Source organism: Nansenia antarctica (assembly GCF_963989245.1).
Source record: "Nansenia antarctica genome assembly, chromosome: 11".
Lineage (NCBI taxonomy): Eukaryota > Metazoa > Chordata > Actinopteri > Argentiniformes > Microstomatidae > Nansenia > Nansenia antarctica.
Window position 1 is genome coordinate 7,985,508 of NC_137681.1, and position 22,786 is coordinate 8,008,293.

General features: G+C 42.3%; 2 protein-coding genes across 2 annotated transcripts; both read left to right on the forward strand.

Moving 5' to 3' along the window:
- Window positions 1-4,725: 4,725 nt before the first annotated feature.
- Window positions 4,726-8,202, forward strand: LOC308167531 (uncharacterized protein; the record flags this gene model as incomplete). Its single annotated transcript, XM_080541948.1, has 4 exons — window positions 4,726-4,977; window positions 5,391-5,521; window positions 7,798-7,992; window positions 8,145-8,202. The coding sequence occupies 4 exons, from the start codon at window positions 4,726-4,728 to the stop codon at window positions 8,200-8,202; spliced, it is 636 nt and encodes a 211-aa protein (XP_080398074.1).
- A 726-nt stretch (window positions 8,203-8,928) lies between these two features.
- mxra7 (matrix-remodelling associated 7) lies at window positions 8,929-15,802 on the forward strand (the record flags this gene model as incomplete). The annotated part of the gene is made up of 4 exons (XM_080541949.1): window positions 8,929-8,973; window positions 12,534-12,744; window positions 12,995-13,115; window positions 15,688-15,802. The coding sequence occupies 4 exons, from the start codon at window positions 8,929-8,931 to the stop codon at window positions 15,800-15,802; spliced, it is 492 nt and encodes a 163-aa protein (XP_080398075.1).
- Between the last annotated feature and the right edge of the window lie 6,984 nt (window positions 15,803-22,786).

Genomic DNA, 22,786 nt, shown 5'->3' on the forward strand with positions numbered 1-22,786 from the left:
ATCCATACCACGTCAAAGTCGGTGCAGACGCATCCCTGAACAGGTTCACAGTGGCGCCATGTCAACATGAGAGCCCAGCAGAGAGCAATAGTCTACAACTGACTGTGATAAGCAGTGCTCAGCTTTTTTGTTAGCAGCTACAGAAAAGGATGACTGTGTTAATGGACACGTTTTGTTTTGCAGACATTTGAAATACACATTTCGTGACGTTAGAATTATAAGGTTCTATCTCCATTTTTGGTCAAAATGTAGTTTTTTTTTACATAATCTGATCCATTAGGTGTATATTATTGCCTGTGTGGTGTTATTTTTTAAATGTTTACATTTTTGAGTTAGTAATTCATAAAATACAATGGTTCCATCTCACAAAACGTAATGGAATGTAAAAACGTTGACGCTCAATATCTCTGAACTAAACGCCAACGGAGATAGAACCTTATCATTCTAAACGGAGATAGAACCTTATCATTCTAAACGGAGATAGAACCGTATCATTCTAAACGGAGATAGAACCGTATCATTCTAAACGGAGATAGAACCTTATCATTCTAAGCTCACGAACTGACTATGATAAGCAGTGCTCAGCTTTTTTGTTAGCAGCTACAGAAAATGATCACTGTGTGGACACGTTTTGTTTTGCAGACATTTGAAATACACATTTAGTACACATCAGGATTGTTATCCTCTTAGGTCTGGTGCCTCCTGTCCCAAGTGTCAATGACATCTGCAGGGAATCACTGTCCCATGCATGCCTGGCTGGTTCACTGGACTAGGCTGGCATCACCATGGATACTGTGCATAAAAAAATGTGACAATGAAGGTGTGACACATGGGGAGTGAGTTGCCAGATGTAAGGCGATCAACTTCTCCAGAATCGATTTAATTGAGTCGTCACTTACAAGCGAGTTCGTTTAATCTCAACGAGACGTCCTTGATATCACTTCTTAAGATGATATGATCCAATCAAATATTAGGCACCACTACTGAACTGTTCATTAAGATAATATTTATTCAAGCACATCAGCAAGCAATAATAGTTCATTTCCATGGAAAAGAGTCTTTTCTAGTTTCACCTCTGCAGGCCTATCTCAGCTAGCCGTCAACAAGTTAACTGCAGTGGCTCCGCTAAAACAAGAGTCCCTCTCCCCTCCGTACATAGTCCTTTATACATTTGATTTAACATTTGGGGCTGGGTGGTGCCCCCCCCCCCCCCCTATCTAGTAGTTTTCCAATTGTCCGTACAAAATCCGTTGCAGCTGCTCGTTAGCATGGCCTTCAACTTCTCTCTGTGTGGGTGCGCGAGAGTGTACTGTGTGTTATCAGCCGTGTGTCCTGTTGGCCTCCCGTTCCCATGGTGATATCGTACTTTGTATGAGCAGAGCATTGTGTCAGTGTCCTTATCAGAATGTCTTGTGAAAACACAACTTATTGAAGTTACACAGTAATATTAGGATTCAATTTACAAGTTAGAAGAATAGACTTATCATTAATCATTAGTTATGAAAGTACAGAAAAATAGAATATTATAACAGCAGGTGTAAAATGGTTGTAAGCACATAGGTAAAAATAAGTAATTTACAGGCAGTTTGAATCATAAAACGTTCTTTTAGTCAGGAGCTTGTATTTCTTCTTGTCGCTCAAAAACAGAACCTCTCTTTTGGCTTTGCGTGACCTTCCTATTGTTCTCAACTGACCGCATTCACATATTATTTAAATGAGCACATAGTACATGATTTATCACTTCTAGTGATTTTAATACAAATTCCCAACACAGATCAGCAGGGTAGGGGAGGACTGGTGGACATAATATGAGCTGTCTAATTGATTTAAGGCGTTAAGTGGCATGGAAACTCTGCAGTACAACATATGGGCCGGTTTCAGAGACAAGGCTTAAGCCTAGTCCTGGACTAAATCACACGTTCAATGTAAAATCTCCATTGAAGATGTTTTTTAGTCTAGGATTAGGCTTAAGCCTTGTCTGTGAAACCGGCCCATGGTGTCTGCTCTTGCCAAAAAGGTTTAGGACTTATTCAAGCAGCAGTTTGTACCAATAATAATTGGATGTGCACTTATCAGGATTTGGCTGTCGTCTTGATGTGGTGATATGGGAGAAGGTATATGAAATCACAGGACATGTGAAAACAATATGTGAAAACACCAGAGCTCCCAGATGGCGATTCAATTCCTCACTCCTGTGTGAAGAAGCCGCAGTATAGAGTTGAACCACATTCTCTCTACCTCTCACAGCTCACATACATTGCAGACACATTGCATTAAATGCCAGTTATTAATGCCTTAGTTGGAGTCCCCTCCCTTGCTGCAGGTCTGCCTGGTCAACCAGTGACTATAATAGCCTGCTTGTGACATGTAGTTCAGCTAGATAAATAATATACTGTATTTATGGCAGTGTTCTACAGTATGTCCATTGAGGCAAATCCCTCACAATGCATGACAAAATATCTATACATAGTAATGTGGTCCATAGTGAATTCATAGGCTATTTAACTACTCCCGATTTCTCAAAACTTTCAGCAAGCCCTAGTCCACTGTTAATCCGTAATATAGAAGGTACTACCTATTTTTACTTTTAGCCCACCTTCGATGATGATCAATAATCATGCACAAAATAAAGTCAAATTAAATAATATTTCACAATGTTACGATCTACAGCAGAGCACTTACCCTTGATGCAGCCGTATCGCTCTGAATCGTAGGTCCTGTGTGTGTGTGTGTGTGTGTGCGTGTGTGTGTGTGTGTAAATTATGCACTTCTCCTGTGTCTTGTGTAACTACCTGGCTCCAAACCAATAGAAAAACGTCACTCACTCACACACACTTCCCTTTGCCACACCCTCTTCACCATGACCCCACAACCATGCCATGTGCACATGTAGTCCCACTATCAGCCCTCCCAAAATAAGACCTTGACATTTCCTATCCCAGGACTCTATGATCCACACACATGACCACGGCTCGGATAACTTTCATGCTTTAGAGGCGGGAAGCATCTAAACCTTTAGTTGGGGCACACACACACACAGACACACACAGACACACACACACACACACACAGACACACACACACACACACACACACACACACGCACACACACACACACACACACACACACACACACACACACACACACACACACATATACACACAAAGTAGACCATTGGGTAATGAGAGCAGTGCCAAGCTTATCGGAGGGAATGCCCAGCGCGCGTCACTCATGCACGTACCAGCAGCCTACGTGAGGAACGTGAACAGAGCAGGACACATGCCTACTACTACAAAGTTATGATAAAAATACTCTGATAAAATAGATAAATGATGTACTAATGTACTTCTCATCCATAAACAAACTGACTATGATCTGCTCAGTCGTTCACAGTATAGACGACAATACACCCAGGACTGTAAAGCAAGAAAATACTGTCTTTTAGGAAACATTAGAACTTAGAACTGTAACCATATCATTAATCAAGACGTTTTGGTCCATGATGATTGATGTGTGTCAGAGCGTCAGACATGCGCTGTTAAAAAACTAATCATATCAAGACCAAGCTAAAATACACTATGCATCCCATTGAGAAGAGAGCACTTTTATACTCATTTAAGGGATCATAATTATACCATAAAATTATGGAAAGTACACATTGAAGCCTGTTGCATAAAATCAAACTGTTATTGATACACTACAAGGTGCGCAACATAACAGTGCCATGCCATCCCGATCTAAAGACTGAGACAATGGATGTATGAGCATCAAGGTGTAGGCAAATTCAAAAACATGTAATAATTGACTACAGAAATAGTCATAATTCATAATTCATTCACCCTAAGTCACTCACCTGGTAATGCTTATAACGGTCTTCCTTGAGATGCGCTCTCCTCTCTGGACCATGCGTTCCGCCTCCTCCCTCAAGTCTGTTCTAGGGATCTGTCTGTTCTGACGAAAAGGGCTCGATTCGAAAGCCCACTGCCCTGAGTTACTGATGATTCACCTGCTGGGTGTGTGTGTGTGTGTGTGTGTGTGTGTGTGTGTGTGTGTGTGTGTGTGTGTGTGTGTGTGTGTGTGTGTGTGTGAGACGAGTGTGAAATGCACAATATTGCGCTCTCCAAAAGGAGGGGGTAGGGTATGGCTACCTGATGGGAGTCACGTCCGTTCAGAGATGGTGTGGCATGTGGCCTCTCACTTGTGACCATAATTGTGCCAGTTAGGTGTAATACTTCCTATTTCATCAGCTTTCTTTGTTTCCATTCTCAAGCTCCACTTGCTGTAGTGAACCTCGTAAAATAATATATAAATGTATTTTTAATTACATCTATTTTTATTGATGTATTTCCTTATTGCTGTGTGTATTCATTCATTCATGTATTTCTTCATACATACATACATTCATTTATTTATCTATATATTTATTGTTCATTTTGACAGACATGGTCCTCCATAAGTGGCAGCCTCTTGAAAGCGTAAAACATCTTTTTCGTTCCGCACAATCATGTTTACTACACGGACGATTTATACAGACGGACAACACAGTGGTTACTATAAACCGGTCATATCACGGAAGAGCGGGAGATCTGTCAGTCAACAAGCGAAGTTGGTTTGCAAAATGTACCCATCTAATACTAAGTGAGTGAGTAAGAGCTATCTAGCTAGATCACATAACATACTTTATTTACACATGTTGACTATGTGGAACGAACGCGCGCGTTAACATGTGTGCACATGTCAGTCATGCATTGCAGGCCAGTGGAGATGGTGGAGGAGACATTGAGGCTCAACTGGCCTGTAAGGAGAGGGAGTGGAAGGACCTCCAGGCTCTACGTGTCCAGCAGCTGGAGAGCTCCCACCGCCATGCCCAGGAACACTTCCAGCAGCTCAGGGAGGACTTCCGCTTCAACCTGACCGTGCTGGAGAGATATGATGCCATTGCTGCCTGCGCTCAGGTCACGGAGACCGCCAGGCATGTGATGCCACTTTGGGCTGTCTTCCATTCCTGATCCTTATCTCCTCCCCTTCTGCCCTTGTGTACTCCTCTCTTCATATCCAGCGACTTGGGCGTAGTAGGTGGAATGCAATATAGACCCAATGAGTTATTACTACCACGTGTGATCGTATCTGCAAAGGGGAGTGAATGAGGCTACATTTACATTACATTTTTGTCATTTTGCAGACACCTTTATCCAAAGCGAATCATCTATCCATCAGTCATAGCAGGATTAAGTCATCTATGTTCATATGCTTATATGCAGGAGGGAGGGGATAATCTAATGGAAAGAAATGCTGCTTTGGTAATGTTATAGTGGTTGATGAATCCCAAAGACAATGACATCAGATGTTACAGGCTTAATAATAGTACAATTGTGTTGAATACAGACAGGAGGAGATGAGCCAGCTACATATCCAGATAGCCAAGCTGCAGGAGGAGAGGGAGGCTAGGGTGGAAGAGGACCAGAGACGCTACCAGCAGGGAGCTGCAGAACACAGGCTACAGATGGAGAGACTACAGAGGTAAGAAGGGAGGAGAGGAGGAGGAGGAGGAGGAGGAGGAGGGAATACAGGTGGGAGGTGTGCTTGCTCATTCACTTGTGTACTATCCCAGATCAACTCATCATAGCCCTTACTCCCTAGACACTTCTTAATGCCCCCTTTCAGATCTGGAAGGGACGGGATGGATGTAAGCACCAAGATAAGAGAGAGACGTGTGGGTGGCAAATATGGACACACTGATTATGGTTTATGGCTGTTAGATTCTGGGTTTTAGAGTCTAACACAGCACCATCGCCATAGTGAAATTGAATCCTGAAATTAGGGATGGGACGATTATCGTGATTATCGTTAATCGCGATAAAAACACACGCGATAACTTTATCGTGGAGAATTTTAATTAGTTGAATAATCGTCATAATCGTATGTTATAAATACATAGTAATATAATTTTGATTTCTCACATGAGCCGCGCGCGAATATCCTCACAGAAATTTGTCTCGCGGGATTGTTCAGCCTGCACGTGACTGTCAAGTCAGCGTTGTCAGTCAGTCACTAGTATGCTAGCATACACCATGGCTGCATCGGCCCCGTGTCCATTGTATCCTCCGAATAAAAAAGTGAAATCTGATGTGTGGAAGTACTTTGGCTTCACAAGTCAAGAACGCCAGGATGAAGAGCCAACATGCCGAACTTGCCGGAGGAAAGTGTCTGCCCCGAGGGCAAACACGTCCAATTTGCATGTGCACCTCCGTGACCGTCACCCTGCGTTGTACTCTGAACTCCAGGTAAAATGAGCCTGGCTTTACTAGTTAGTTAACATGTGACTGTGACATTCATCTGAATGCTCGTTAGCAACATGAATCATGATGCACTGATAGGGCTTACACACCGGCAGTTCCGAACGCGGGCTCATTCGCCAGACACGCGAACGCGAACCGGCGTTCGGAACTGCCGGTGTGAAAGCCCTATGTGTGAACGTGCAGGCTATCCTACTGTATACATGCCCAGCTCATGTCACGAAAGTGTCCTTATCTAGCTCTCAAATGGATTGAAATGAATGGATACGGATAGACTACGGGTGTGTGTGGCCACGGCATCCTATCCAGTCAAAAATAATTTTCAATGTCATAGAATTCGTTAGAATAGTCTCCGTGAAAAACAAATCATACAGTGAATTAACATTAAGTAGACAGAGCATCTTTGATTACAGCTTGTGCAAAAGTGAACAAAATAATGACATGGTTGAAGTAATGAATTAAAAGTATATAATAGAAGTAATGAATTATGAATGAATGAATGAATGGTCTTTATTGTCATTGATATAAAAATACAACAAAATATAAGTTAAAGTGATTACAGTGTGTTTTATTGGCATTCTAAAGTTTTTTTTTTTTTTTTTTTTTAATTTTTTAAAAATTTTTTTTTAATTCTCGCGATAATATCGTGGATCGCGATTATTTTGCCCACGATAATCGTGACATGACATTTTCTAATCGTCCCACCCCTACCTGAAATATAGAAAAGCTCTGAAGACTACATTTGACTACATTTGACTGTGACTCATGATTGAGACTCATGACTGTTATTATGAGTCATTGACTGTAGCCGGAGGAGGACAGCGTAATGGCGGTGCTGAGAGGATAATGCCCTCTGGTCTAAGACGAAGATGTTAAAGGCCGATAATGACTCCAACGCTATGTTGTTATTAATACTGATATAACTAAGATTCTTGGGTACTCCCCAGTGTTATCTTGTGGGAGAATGTTCCACAGAGCAGAGAGAAAACATGAGCTGCAATAGCACATCATCCTTGAAACTAGGCTTATGGCTGTTCAATACATGTTAGTTACACAGTTCGCACATAGTTTCTAGTTATGCAATCTATCAATACATGACATGACACCCTACATTCACCATAGTGACTCATCAGACCGTCTGCAGGGTTATATTTAGACTGGTTTAAGTAACCTATTCACGTGGCCTTTGACATTGTATCAATTTTTGGGGGGTTAAGTGCTTTTTTTTCATAGATTGATTCACCTATACCTACCTATCTGTCTGTCTGTCTATCTGTCTGTCTATCTATCTGTCTATCTAGCTATCTGTCTATCTATCTATCTGTCTGTCTGTCTATCCATCTATCTATCTGTCTATCTATCTATCTGTCTATCTGTCTGTCTGTCTATCTATCTATCTATCTATATACCTATCTATCCATCCATCCATCCATCCATCCATCCATCCATCCATCTATATATATATATCTATATAAACGATGTGTACATCCCCCGGGACAGGTACACCAAGGAGAGCCGCGGATTCGACAAGCGCGACGCGGAAGACGCGATGGACGGCGCCTCGCTGGACGGCCGGGAGCTGCACGTCCGGATGGCGCGCTACGGCCGCCCGCCAGACTCCCACTACGGGCGGAGAGGTGGCGGTGGTGGGCCGCCCGGGAGATATGGAGGCTATGGGTGTAGGAGCAGCAGGAGGTAAGCAAGGCCGGATCATTGTTTGCCTTTTTTGCAATGTGTGATGATGATGCATAATTAAAGTTAATTAATAACAATATATTTTTTTTTTAAATCTACCTAGTTGATAATTGTTGTTTCTGCTCCACCCCCCACCCCACCACATCCGCCAGCCCCCGCCGTCGCAGGCGCAGTCATTCCCGAAGCAGAAGCCGCTCTCGCACCCAGTAAGACGGTATACAGGGGTGGGCAGCAGGGGTGCTTGTTTATGGGTACAGGTTGAACATTGGGCATTTCAGGAAAGGTTAGTCAGTGTAAATGTAAAGGGGTACTGGTCTGCAGATATAGACCTATTCGGAATATCAATATATATATCAGGGAATTGTCTGTGTAAGGCTATAAAGTTACTTAGGTGGGATGGACAGAGTAAAACTGAATTAGCCTTATCCCAGATATGCAGTATGTGCTCTAGTGATGCCAGAGGCCTACATGTTTGAGGATAACTAAACCAATTGGACTAGACCAAGACTGAGGTATCTATTGATTGAATAGTGTCAGATGAGTGTTTAGAGCAGTGCTCCTCAATCGTTGTCCTGAAGAGCTGCAGTGTATTCAAGCCCAGTGCTATCACACCTGACTCAACCAAGCAATTGACACCTTCAACACCTTGATGAGATGAATTGGGTGGGTTTGTCCTGCTGAGCTGGGACAAAAAGCCTGCTCTACCGCAGCTCTCTAGGACCAGAGATCAAGAATGCTGATTAGGAGTATTAAAGGTTTGAGGTTTTCATTTTCTAAAGGTTTGGGGGTGGGGTGTTCAAATTAAACGTTCACCTAAATGTGGAATTCTCTCCTCCAAGCTGCTGTCCTGTTTGCAAAGAGAGGAGTTGGGGGTGTGGCAGTATGATAGCAGTTAGTGTGTGACCCGCCCATGTGACCTGCCTGTTGCTGCGGGCGATGGCGGTTGCTATGGAGCAGGTCGTCATGGCGGTGGTTCGGGCTGTCAGTGGTGTATGAGATGGTGGTGAGGTACGTTCACAGGATCACAGACTGGACACAGAACGCTGTACAGGTCTGTGCCTGTGGTTTCATTGGCCAGTCACAGGGGAAAGGACCCCCAAGGTTTGTTGTCCAATGTGCCTTTGTGAAATGGAGAGTGGGGGCCCGTGGAGTGTGTGTGAAGAGACAATCGGGGCAGTAAGGAACGCATGTCCTGCTGAAATTAAAGAAAATTCAGTTCTTTTCCTAACTGGATCATTTTCTGTGACCTGAGGGAACATCAACTTGCCAGCCCTTGTTGGAGAGGTTGAAAGGATTTAGTTTTTTGCATAGTTGAGGCTACTTTCTGTTCAAACCACAAGCTTGTTGTTTTGCTGTGTCTAACACATGTTGTCTCGTCTGTTTTCCATATTTCAGATGATTGAGACTTCGCTGTGGACGCCAGCAAGAGCGTAGTGGTCTGCAAGTCGACCCCTCTACACCCACTGATTTCTGACCAAAAGGTTATTGTTACTTGGTCTAAAATGTTTTCAATTATATACATATATATTTATTTTATTTCAGTTGCCCAGAAAGACTGTACTTTTATTTACCAATGCGATGTTACTCCATTGAACTAGGGCAAACTACATGTTGAAAGGGTTTGATGAGGTAATCATTTCTCACTGTTTGAGTTTGTGCATATGGATTTGTACTTTTTGTATAGTTAGTTACTTTGTTTACAATAAAGGACCTTTTTTATTTTTATGAAGGCTTGTATTAGTCATTTATTCTCTCTACAGAAGAATGTAGATGTTTTTTTTCTTTGCTGTGTTAATTTTAGAAAAGGGAGTAGCAAACCCTAAAGGAATTTATCCACTCGGATTAAAGCATAGACAACATTGTGTAGGCTACACAGAAATTAAAGAAAAGGTTAAATGGTCGAACATTTGTAAACACCCTAGCGAATTACACAATGACTCACACAGACAGCAGACAATTGGGGGGGATAGTCGTAGGCCAGAAAAATATAGAATGAGGCTGAAAGAAAAGCTTTCACCTTTTATGAATGAATGAATGAATGGACTTTATTGTCATTGCTACAGTACAGGTACCAAACAACGAAATTTAGGAGGGGTGGCTCCCCTGGTGTTAGGAAAGGAAAAAAATATATAACTAAAAAAAAAAATTCACAAGAAGAGGGCTAGATAGTCTTGACCACCCAGTTTGGTATAGTAGGAAATGATCTAGGGCCAAGAGTGTCTTTGATGATCTACCCAGATCATTAAGACACTATTCCATCTATGTTCAAAGTAGTGGCCACATAACTAACTTTTACTAACCAGTAAAAAGGCTAAAATAGTTATTGATGAACCTACTGACCACACTGCAAGAGACTATAGAGGTTTAAGTGGTATTAAACTGTAAACATTGTAAACAACAACATCCGTCTGCACATGGGCAGCTGGTATAACACTAGGCATGTGTGGCTTATGTTGCGCTGCATGCATTATGCGTACTGATGCGATTATCTGCAAAGTACAGCAGGGATAACGTAGCTTGCAACGCGATGGTCAGTTTGCTGGCCTCCTCCCACTGTTCATTAGGCCTCCTCCCACTGTTCATTAGGCCTCCTCCCACTGTTTATTAGGGTGTAGGGTTGAGAGAGAGAGAGAGAGAGAGAGAGAGAGAGAGAGAGAGAGAGAGACAGACAGACAGACAGACACAGAGAGAGAGACAGACACAGACACAGACAGAGAGACAGAGACAATCATCTGTCGACCTGGGCTACTGTACTTAATTAGGTAATACAAAATGTGCGGGGCGTTACCGTCGGAAATGACGTGTGGCTTCGACAGATGCTGTTCATGACTGTTTTTCCACAATTGTTGGAAAGTTGCAGAGCGGCAATCTGCTATTGATGACAGATAGCTGGAAGGGAACGGGTGCATTGCCAATGCCATAACGGAATTTCTTTGTTATAATAATCTGTTGGATTAACACAGGCAGTATTTTTTTTTTTATTATTATTGTTGTTTGAGTACTGAACAACCCAACGCGCAACGCAATCTGCAGAAATGGATCTAACTTTTATTTTGCCAGCCGTTCTGTTTACACTACTCGCTATTTTTTTGGCGACAATGTTACTCAAGAACAATGATCTTGATAGTGCATCATCCGCTACTTCCCAATGTGATCAGTCAGGTTCCCCTGCAGCGCAGTCCGGTAGAGTGGAATCGAAACCGGGATTAGATAAACCGGGAGAGTCGGTGAATCTGACAGAGGACCAGCTGAAGACAAGTGGAGGACTATTAACCTCTGTGGACAAAGCAGAGGAGAGGAGGACGGATCGGGGGGCAGCAGCGGTGGGCACAATAGCAGCTGGGGAGGAGGGGGGGCGGCCCGTTACCCAATTTGGGAGCTGCACCCATACGGTAAATTATAAATATGCTGTTTGCGACTGATATTTCAATAGTCAACGTCAGTGTGTTTAGTGTCGGTCATCATGCACAAGACACTAGAGTACCAGCAGCAGACCCATCGTTAATTCATACCACGTTTAAGTCGGTGCAGACGCATCCCTGAAAAGGTTCACAGTGGCGCTATGTCAACACGTGACGTTAGAATTATAAGGTTCTATCTCAATTTTTGGTCAAAATTGAGTTTTTTACATAATCTGATCCATTAGGTGTTTATTAATGCCTGTGTGGTGTTATTTTTAAAATGTTGACATTTTTTAGTTAGTAATTCATAAAATACAAAGGTTCCATCTCACAAAACGTAATGGAATGTAAAAACGTTGACGCTCAATATCTCTGAACTGCCCTAAACGGAGATAGAACCTTATCATTCTAAACGGAGATAGAACCTTATCATTCTAAACTCACGATTTAGTACACATATATTAGGATTGTTATTCTCTTAGGTCTGCTGCCTGTCCCAAGTTTCAATGACATCTGCAGGGAATCACTGTCCATGCATGCCTGCCTGGCTGGTTTGACTAGGCTGGCATCACCATGGATACTGTGCATATTAAAAAAGGAAGCAAGGCACATGTGACAATGAAGGTGTGACACATGGGGAGTGAGTTGCCAGATCAGCAGGGTAGGGGAGGACTGGTGGACATAATTATGAGCTGTCTAATTGATTTAAGGCGTTAACTGGCATGGAAACTCTGCAGTACAACATAGGGTCTCTGCTCTTGCCCGAAAGCTTTAGGACTTATTCAATACCCCTGCCCAGCTTCTTGTCTAAAAATGGGGGATCTGACTTGGTATACAAGTTAATGGCTTGGTACTATATTAAGCATGCAGATATCTGAAAAGCAAGTGAAAAGACAGGATGAATTATTGAGCAGCAGTTTGTACCAATAATAATTGGATGTGCACTTATCAGGATTTGACTGTAGTCTTGATGTGGTGATATGGGAGAAGGTATTTGAAATCACAGGACATGTGAAAACAATATGGGGGCCAACTAGTAATCTGGTTTGACCTTTGTGCTGTTCTTTCATCAATGCAATTGAAGGAGAGAAGTCACTTTGCACTCTGCACCCCCCAGTCACACCTCTCCATCTTTCACAGGGGGAGTCTGATTCTGAGTCTGCTACGGTGGGAGAGACAACAGACCAACAACAATGCTCTCTACCAAGATCTTCTGAAACGACCTCTGACCCTGCCTCCGTTCCAGTAGTGGGCTTTCCTGGTTCCATAGAGTTCACAGAGGGGGAGTCTCTACTGTGCCCTTTCACCTACCGGCAGACAGGGGGCGCCTCAGAAAGCCAGGAGAGCGATGGTAAGTGCCGGGTCAATTCCAAATTGAACCCAGGCCCCTCAGCACAGTTTTGAGATCTGCGAGGGATTGCAGAAGTGTGAGAAATATAGTGACGGTTCTATAAGCCAATCGAAGGGCATGGTAGAGCATGTAGAGCACCGTATTAATACACCTCTTCAATTATTTTCAGACCTAAACAATTGCTTTTTAGGGTAGGTTTGAGGAGTTGACTTTGAAATTGAAGATCACACTCCTCCACCTTCTCTCACAGTAGATATAGAACAGGTGGACATAGGCGGTCCGTCCGACGTCCTGAAGTACGTCCCCGGGATGCTGCGGACCAGCGAGCTGGAGAAAATGATGACCAAAGATGAGCTGGAGGACGAGCAGAGGTCAGTGCTGGAACCCAGGAGACCTGTCTTAGCTCACAAGTCCGGACACGGGCTGTAGGTCAAAGTGCTAGCGTTCTCCAGGAGAGTGTTGGGTCACCTGTTGGCAGACTGTGCTGAAACCCTGCTCGTTTTTGTCAGTGCCAGAGTGATTGACTGAGGTCGTTGCCAATGTACGGTTAATTCACTTGTGTTCGCTTATTTATGAATGTGTCTATATCCACTCAGCTTAGCCCTCCTGCCCAGTGTCTCTGTGCTTCTCTTCCGTTTGTCCTCCCTCTCAACGTGTGTGTCAGTGTGTCAGTGTGGTGTGTCTGTGAGGTTACTGTGCTTGGCAGCTGCTTTACCCCACGGCTCATCGTGAAGCTTAGCACCAGGGCTTGTGGTCCAAAACGAAGCTGTTTGTTGTCCGATTTTAACCTATATTAAAGATAGACTCGATTCTGAGAGGGAGATGGCGAGAAACAGGGATATAGATACTATTACTGCTTCATTAACATGGTCATTTTTAGGCAATTAACATTAACAGTCATGACAATTACTAACTTGAATTGAATTTCATCAAGAGTAGAAAATAGAGACCGAAAAGAGAGGGCAGAGAAAGAAAGAAAGACAGAAAGATGACAGATAACATGACACACCACAGGCTAATCCCAGTCCAGGCTCCCTGTATGTAACCAATGTCTCCTGCTCTTATGTTTGCAGGGTAGAGTTCACCACAGACTTTACCTCTCTGTAGGTCCCATCAGCCGGACAGGCAGGCAGGGGGGTCTAGTAATACTTGGTAAAGTATAAGTTACAAATGATTCCTGCCCATCCAGTTCTGGTGATCACTATCTGGGCATGCTAGAAAGGATGAATGATGGATATATTTTAACCACAAATGTCATTTTAAATAGCAACCCTAACCACAGGACCAAAGATCGAGTATAATTGCACCTAATTTCTGTCCGATACTGTCCCTGTTGTCCGTTCTAGCATGGCCTCTAGTGACAACCATGCAGGTTTCTAAACTCCACTCCTTGAAAAACAGGCAGTGTTGTCTGGCTCTCTCCTTCCCTTCCCACTTTAGTGGTGAATTACAGTGGCTCGTCAGACCTAAACCACTCACCTGGTTTTCTAGACCTAAACCACTCACCTGGTATCCCAGGCCACGGTCAGTCACCTGGTTTCCAGGTCCAAATGAATTGCTTCATGGAGGATGAAAACCAGCAGACACTGCTGTCCTCAAGGACTCAAGTGTTTTAGACCTGTCTCATCTTCCTCACCCATTGCTCACCCTCTTCACCCCTGACGCTTCACCCCTAAACCCCTCGGCTGAAGCACCCTTCCCTGGGGTGGTTGCCATGGTTTCCCAGGTACAAAACAGGTAGGCGGCTATTTCCCAGGAGTAGAGTAGGTTAGGTGTTGATTGAAGCACACCTGTGCGCACATGTCCCTGCAGTTATCACTTCAGACAGCAAGCCAGATGACTCTCCTCATTCAGCAAAAACTCAGAGAACAATGTCCCTTTTCAGCCACTAGATGGCATGCTACTCTACTAGGTCTCTAAACTGAACCAAACCAAATCTAAACAATTGTTTTATTTACATAATTCATATTCTTATACAGTACAGGCCAAAAGTTTGGACACACCTTCTCATTCAATGCGTTTCCTTTATTTTCATGACTATTTGGTACATTGTAGATTCTCACTGAAGGCATCAAAACTATGAATGAACACATAGGAATTATGTATTTAACAATAAAGTGTGAAATAACTCTAAATATGTCTTATATTTTAGATTCCTCAAAGTAGCCACCCTTTGCTTTTTTGTTGTTAATAAAATATATAATAATAATGTTAATAATATATAATATGTGTTAATAATAATATGTTATTATATATACAGTATATATATTTAATATTATTATTATATATTTTATTAACAACAAAACATTTTTATGTTATTAACAACAGTGGCTACTTTGAGGAATCTAAAATCTAAGACATATTTAGAGTTATTTCACACTTTTTTGTTAAATACATCATTCCACATGTGTTCATTCATAGTTTTGATGCCTTCAGTGAGAATCTACAATGTAAATAGTCATGAAAATAAAGGAAACACATTGAATGAGAAGGTGTGTCCAAACTTTTGGCCTGTACTGTACATAAAACAATGGAAGAATAAAGGTGTGTGAAGCTAAAGAGAGAGTTGTCAGAATCGAGCCACCGGCCCGGTATAGTCAACACTTCCCTTGGCGTTGGCTGTGCTCTGCCATGATGTGCTTGTTTGACTTGGCTGGGCTGGACTGTACCCATCATGCTTTGCTGGGCTGGGCAACACTGGCATCATTAGTCACACGTTGTTAGTCATCTGTGCATGTGTGTGTTGGGTTTTACATTCTTTATAAAACGGCATCTCTATCTCTTAGTCCTATCATTTTTCCTCTCAGGAGACCAATGACAAGAGCCCAGCACCAGTCTCATATCCATGTTGTGGATCTCGATGGCTTGTCTCTAAACCATCATTGATCTGGCCAGGTGAGATGAGACTCTGGGTTTGTTTACCTTCGTCTGTCTTGTCTGCAGGGTACAACGGGAGCAGCTGGCGGCCATTTTCCAGCTGCTGAAGCAGAACCAGGAGACGTTCGGCGAGGTGTCGGAGGGAGACGTCGAGGAACAGCTCAAACTCTACTCCATCTGAGACTCTACCTCCACCTCTAGGCTTCTCCTCAGACTCCTCTACTACCACTGTACTATTACTGTAGCCACACTCCACTCCGCCTGACGGTCCATCCGAGGATACTTGGCAGCTACAAGCATACTTCAACCAAACAGTGTTCCATGTGCATTTGCATGGGCTATGTGGCACACGTTTCCAATGCAGGTGTTTTTTGTCATTTGATAGGTTTGAAATGAATAGAAGTCGTCATGATTGGATAGACAATTTCAGAGATTCATCCGTCTGATTCAATAAAACATGACATAAACAAAAGCGAACAGTTTATGCATGCTTGACATTGAAAAGCTATACTCCACTGAATGCACCTTGTGTTAAGATTCCTGTTTCCTCCCTGTCATCTAAAGCCTCCTTTCCTCCTGCCTCCTCGCCCTGTCCTCACCTGATCCTCTGCACCGTTGATTCATAATCCAGTGTGCAAGCAAACCCAAACCAGACCATCGTTAATCATTCACACTCATACTGTATTCATTACTCTCATATGGCACAGCAAGGCTTCTCGTGTTTATTAGTTTTATATACTGTTAAAAGCAATAAACAATGAGTATTTAATAAAATATAACAAAAATGGTGTTATCCTCTGGGACCATGGGGCTGTTCCACAAAGCGTGATTAGAGCTAATTCAGACTAGTTTCGATAATTCGCGATAATTTCAGCTTGAGTTCCGTTCAATGAATGTGGCTCAAATAATTTGCTGCTTGGTTGCTATGCAACCAGTCCTTCAGAACAAACGTGGTAGCGACCAGGTTTACGGTCTGGGTTCAGTTAGATGTGTGTCACAAATGTCTCACAGGTGGAAACTAAATCCCGAACGACAGTTCCATTCAAGTGTCTTTTTGGAATGATTAGTTCCCACCTTTTACAAGCTAAATGGGTAGTGGTGGTCTAGTGGATAGTGAGTTGGACTTGTGATCGGAAGGTTGTGAGTTCAAATCCCGCCTGAAACCACACCACTACTAGTGTGCCCTTGGGTAAGGCACTTAGCCCTCAGTTACTCCAGGGGGAATGTCCCTGTAATTCGTAATTGTAAATCGCTTTGGATTAAAAGCGTCTGCTAAATGGCAAAATTATTATTAAATTATTAAATAGATCATTTTATATTTTGATAGATAGTTGATAGTGTGCTAGATAGATAGATAGTGGGCTAGATAGTTTGATAGTGTGCTAGCTAGCTAGATAGATAGATAGATAGATAGATAGATAGATAAAAAGGTGTAAAAAGATAGGTAGGCCTACGTGTATCAGCAAAAGCAGAGTGGTCTGTTTGGCACAGGGGTTAAGGCTGTGCTTGCAATCAGAAGGTTGCTGGTTAGATCCTTGCCTTGGGAGACAGTGGTGGTTTTTAATGCAATGTTTATTTTCTACATTTAACAGACGCCTTCATGCAAATCGATTTACAATAAATACATCTGTCTAAGTAAGTGAATCATCCATCAGTAATCATAAGAAATAATAATCTACGCCAAATCCAGGGTCCAGTTACAATGCTAGAAGAACATCATTTACTAGTCAGAAAGGCTTTAAAAACCATTGTAGTTATGTGAGTTCTCATAAATTAGCCTACACCATCATTTAAAACATACATTTTTAGGTTGGATTCAACTTTATTACTTTATTAAGTACAAGCATCGGACAACGAAATGCAGTAAAACGTACTCTGCTATCCTGATGACATTATAGTTTGTAACCTGCTGCTAATATCACCACAGTAGTGAATGTTCATTTATTTAAAAATGAACATAAAACAATAAGTAGGGTGTTGGGCTGTTGGCATATTACAATAATATTATATATGGTGACGTCATGTGTTCTCATACTCTCATGTATGATGTCACCAAGGTGCGACTAATCTTTAAATAAGCATGTTCAAATAAAGAAAGCCTTAGCTAAACTGAAGTGAGGGTTGTGTGTGTTTTTCCTCCGTGAAATGAGTAGCTGTTGCCGGTGTCCCTGCCCTAATTGACGCAAGCTAGAATGGCAAATCTCACAGGTTATGGGCCCAGAAGGGAAGGTGGAACTAGCCAATGGTACAGATTATGCTTCGACGGGAATGAAAAGAATTACTGCCGTCGGGGGAAACGGTACCGAAGCCTCGGGGCTGATTGATTGATTGAAAACTTTATTAGAAGATTTGCAGAAGTAGGTACATGAAAGTACATATTACATACAAGGTCAACTAAAAGGATAAAAACCCAAGAAAGCCACTGGCTTATTTCAATTGGGGTCCTTGATTCTGGCTAAAACCCAGAGGATGCCAAACAGTTATTTTATTTCCCTCAAGCAATCAGGCTCCTGGAGAAATGCACTGGAAGAAATCACTGTCAAAGAAAAGACTGTCTCCCCCAAACCAACCACACTCACACTACAAAAATATTATATATTATATGACTACTTGCACACTACCTAATTACTTGAACACTACTTGACTACTAGTACTGTATCATATTGCATTTAATCTTATTGTACTTTGCACAGCATTTTGCCCTATTGATTCCACTGTAGTATGACTGGTTCGGCTGTGCTACAACTAACATCACTTTATCACTTTATGACTTTATTATGACTTTATTATGACTTACTTTACTTTATCATTGTGATGTTTTATCTTGCTGCAATGCCAATGAAGAAGCTAAGCCTTTACTCTTGTGTACTTTACTCTTGTGTACTAAAATAAATTCTGATTCTGAATAACAGATGACGGGTCAAACATAAGACATTTATTCCCAATGATTATTCCTTACATGGACATGATCGAACAAAATCATACAGGCCAGCTAACATTACGTTATAACTGACTCCAAAAGACATGTCAAGGTAAACTCTGTGATAACTTTCTGTTTTAACAGAAAATTAGAATAGAGAATCAACTAAACAGTTTCAAAGCAACATATGCAGCCACATTACAATCGCAAAGGAATTGAAAAATGGTGTGGGTGTGACTTGACGCCCAAAATCCCTCTACAAACTATATATATCTGCTGGGAACAATTCATAAAGATGTGTTTTCTGATATTTCAAGGGTGTACAAAAGACAATACTCAGTAGCACTGCCTTAGATATACAAACCCCAGTGACCCACCCAGACCTTGTGGCAGACAGTAGATGCATGTGTCATCCACTTATGTATGTTGTAGACGGTAGATGCATGTGTCATCCACTTATATATATGATGTAGATGGTAGATGCAGGTGTCTTCACGTGGGAAACCTGGATTTAAAGCCTATCTTTCTCATTATTGTAGGTTCAACACCATCCACTGTCTACAGTATGTCCTCCACTATTATAAAGCTTTTATTCACAGCTCCCACACACAGACTGTATAAGCGAGTAAACATGTTTTGTTGTTGAAGGTTGAAGTCAAGTGCAAATGGCACTAGTGATACAACCTTACTCTAATAGTTTCAATTTCTAATCAATAAAAGAATTCAGGAAACCAGAGCTGTAGATCATCACAGAGAAAGACCCTTTATTGTAGTGAGTAACAATGCAGAGCCGACATCAGTTCATGAAGAGAAGTCCTGAGCACTTCTCAGAGCCTCACATTTATGCAGGTTGGCAAGGACTCCCAATCCTTCCAAGGATCCTCGGTGCAGAGTGATCACAAAAGGTGGATGTGTTACATTGTTTCCAGTGTCTGGGTGTTCCAGACAGACCCAGGGCACACAGAAGAGGTGATCAGGTCCTTATGACAAGGCAAATGCCAGCACTTGAGTGGCAGCGCTGGTCTCTATTGTCTCAGGTGTAGAATGATTACTTATGCTGATTTGCTCAGACGGACCCCTCCCTCCAGTTCCTGTGCCTCAAAGGTAATTTAAATATGTACAATCTTAAAACAATTAAACCTTTACAATGTATGTTGTATCCCCCCAAAAGGATATCCACCATACTACCACTAAAACTATGAATTGTGTAGTTTAATGTGGTAAGAAACTGATTGAAATGTTATTATAGGATTTTAAAACAACACACTCAACGCTTTGCAATGAAACTTCTGAAGTATAAAAAAGAAGAAATATATAGGATAGTGGAACTCACCCTACACAAAAGACAACAAAAGAGGAAAAAGCATTACAAACTAAAACTAAAAAGGCTTCTCATATTTCTTAGTTTCATATACTGTTAAAAGCGATAAACGATGTGTATTTAATAAAATATAACAAAGATTGTGTTATCCTCTGGGTCCATGCCAGCTTCTGTGTGTGTGTGTGTGTGTGTGTGTGTGTGTGTGTGTGTGTGTGTGTGTGTGTGTGTGTGTGTGTGTGTGTGTGTGTGTGTGTGTGTGTGTGTGTGTGTGTGTGCGTGTGTGTGTGTGTGTGTGTGTGTGTGTGTGCGCGCGTGCGTGTGTGTGTGTATGTGTGTGTGCGCGCGCGCGTGCGTGTGTGTCTGTGTGTGTGTGTGTGTGTGTGTGTGTGCGTGTGTGCGTGTGCGTGTGCGTTCTTTTTTTAGGGCTTGGTGCGCATAAATGACATGTTGGGCAACATTTGTTTATTCAATAGAAAGCTCTGAATGAAATCCGTCAAGCGGTACAAGGAGCTGACTGACATCTATAACTGCATTTAAATAGAGGGTAACTGCGACTTAGTTATCACATTACAATCGGTCAGAAATAATGTAAGTTTTGTTTTCCTCTCATATTCGGAAAATGTCACTTACGCGTCAAACCCGTCAAATCGCGTTTAGTGAGTTGCGCAACTTCATCACACAGCTTTACTTTTTGCACATGGGAGTGGACGGGCCGTTACGCGTGGGAGGATCGGCGTGACACGGAGAGGTGGGGGGAGAGCGCACCTGTGTCAAACCTCAGTCTCACCTGGACTGAAACATCTAGGGAGGCTGGCTGGAGTCAAATGTCCACGCCAATACAACTCCAAGTAAATCCAGTTCGTAGGCAGCATGGCATTCAGACTCTCCCAGAGGTTTTACCGCCTGACTCTGGTGGTCGGGGGCGTCCTGCTCTGTGTGTTACTATGGGAACATATCGCCACAAACAGCATCAGGTAGGCTATGATGTCAATTATTTTATTCGCAAGTTTGGTGAGAAACTATATGTAGGACTATTCTAGCCAAAGCGAATTAATCAACCACTATGGGACTGATCGTTATTTATGATGAGAGGTAGCCTGAGGAATTTTGGAGAGGTTTAATGCATTTCCAATTTCAGTCCAGGGGAGGGTGATGTGTTTTAAAAATACAGTCATGGGGAGGGTAATGCAATTTATACAATTTCGATATCTTTCCATGCTTCAGAAGAACGCCGTGGAGGCTCCCCAGTATACACTCCTTTTGCTCTATGTAGTATGTCAGATCTTAGCGCATATAGGATGGGCACTTTCCTAACTCCTGGTTCACTTCTCAGTCCATCGTGGACTTGGGTGGATTTGTTTTGTTGCAAGCGTCATGCTCCCGGGTGGTGTTTTCCCTAATTGGACCCTAAGGTACCGTAGACCCAATGACTGGCCAACCCCGCCCAACCAAGAGCCTGCAGCGCGCAAAACAAGTTCTTACAAATTGGGTCTATTGGCTGATGTTGATTTGATGGAAAAAACAGTTAAAACTGCAACATTGACAGGCCAAATGTTATGCGCTTTACTGATTTAAAATATGCCTCATATGCTCATTTTTATCATTGACTGTTGACTCTTACGTACAGTATTTTGATTACATGGATGACACAGCCTGGCAAAACATACAAACCATGTTTTTTCCAAGCACTCTCTTGCCACCCTTTATACCAACACTTCTTTTGACTCTATACTCCAATAGTTTGGATGAGAGAGAAAACAAGTGCAGTGTCATAATAATCATATTTGCAGCATAAAGAAATATAGAATAAATAATAGTATAACAATCTGCAATGATGGGGTTGAACACTAATCGTTAGTTCTTCAGGCAACCACTCTACTCACTAATCCAAACAGAGATTTACCACTTCAAGTACAAGCTTGTTAAGTTTACATACACCAGGAAACTACATATCTGTGTTACACTACTATTACACTACTGTATTAACATTTTCACTCAACTGAGAAGAGAGAGCGGCACTGCCACTGTGCCAATGTTGCAAGGCTCAATTTACTGGCATAGACTATATTATATTATTATATTACTATAATGTGGAGGACTGTAATAGGGCTTTCACACCGGCAAAGAACCGTGCCGGTTCGCGTTCATACCACGGGCTCGTTCGCCAGACAGCGCCAACGTTCGGACAGCGCCACCGGTTCTTTGCCGGTGTGAAAGCCCTGTAAGTAAGAGGTAAAACTTGGAGGTCAATCATCTAAGACATTGTTGAACCTGACACTTGAACCCAGGACAGAGGAGTAGTAGTGGATCTCATTGAGCCTGTGTACTCATAATAGAAGATATTAATAAAATAGAATATTTAGATTATGGGAAAGATTAGGCTACTATAGAGAGCTTTGTGAACTAGGAACAATTCATAAAAATGTGTTTTCTGAGATTTCAAGGGGATACAAAAGTCATAATACTCGCAGGAGGATTGGCGTGACACAGAGGGGTGGGGGGAAGGCGCACCTCTGTCAAACCTCAGTCTCACTTGTTGTCTCGGGGGGCTGGAGTCAAATATCCACGGCAACACAACTCCAAGTAAACATGCCTTAGCCATACAAACCCACCCGGACCTTGAAGCGGTCCTCATGACAGATGGCAGTTGTATGACATCATAGGATTATGAATCATATGCAATGAAACTTCCGTAGTGTATCTTTCAGAGTAGCCTTCTTTCATTAGTCGACAATAGCCATCTTAGAAAAACCTCTAATAATAATGATTGATGTATAACCCAATGATTGGCAACAAGTGGCCTAACCTGCTATAGCCCTAACACAATTTATGTTTCCCTGCGTAAAGGGACCAACTGTACCGGGTTATGCTGTCAGACACTACCCCCGGGGGGACAGATGGGGATGTTCCTGAGAAGCACTGGT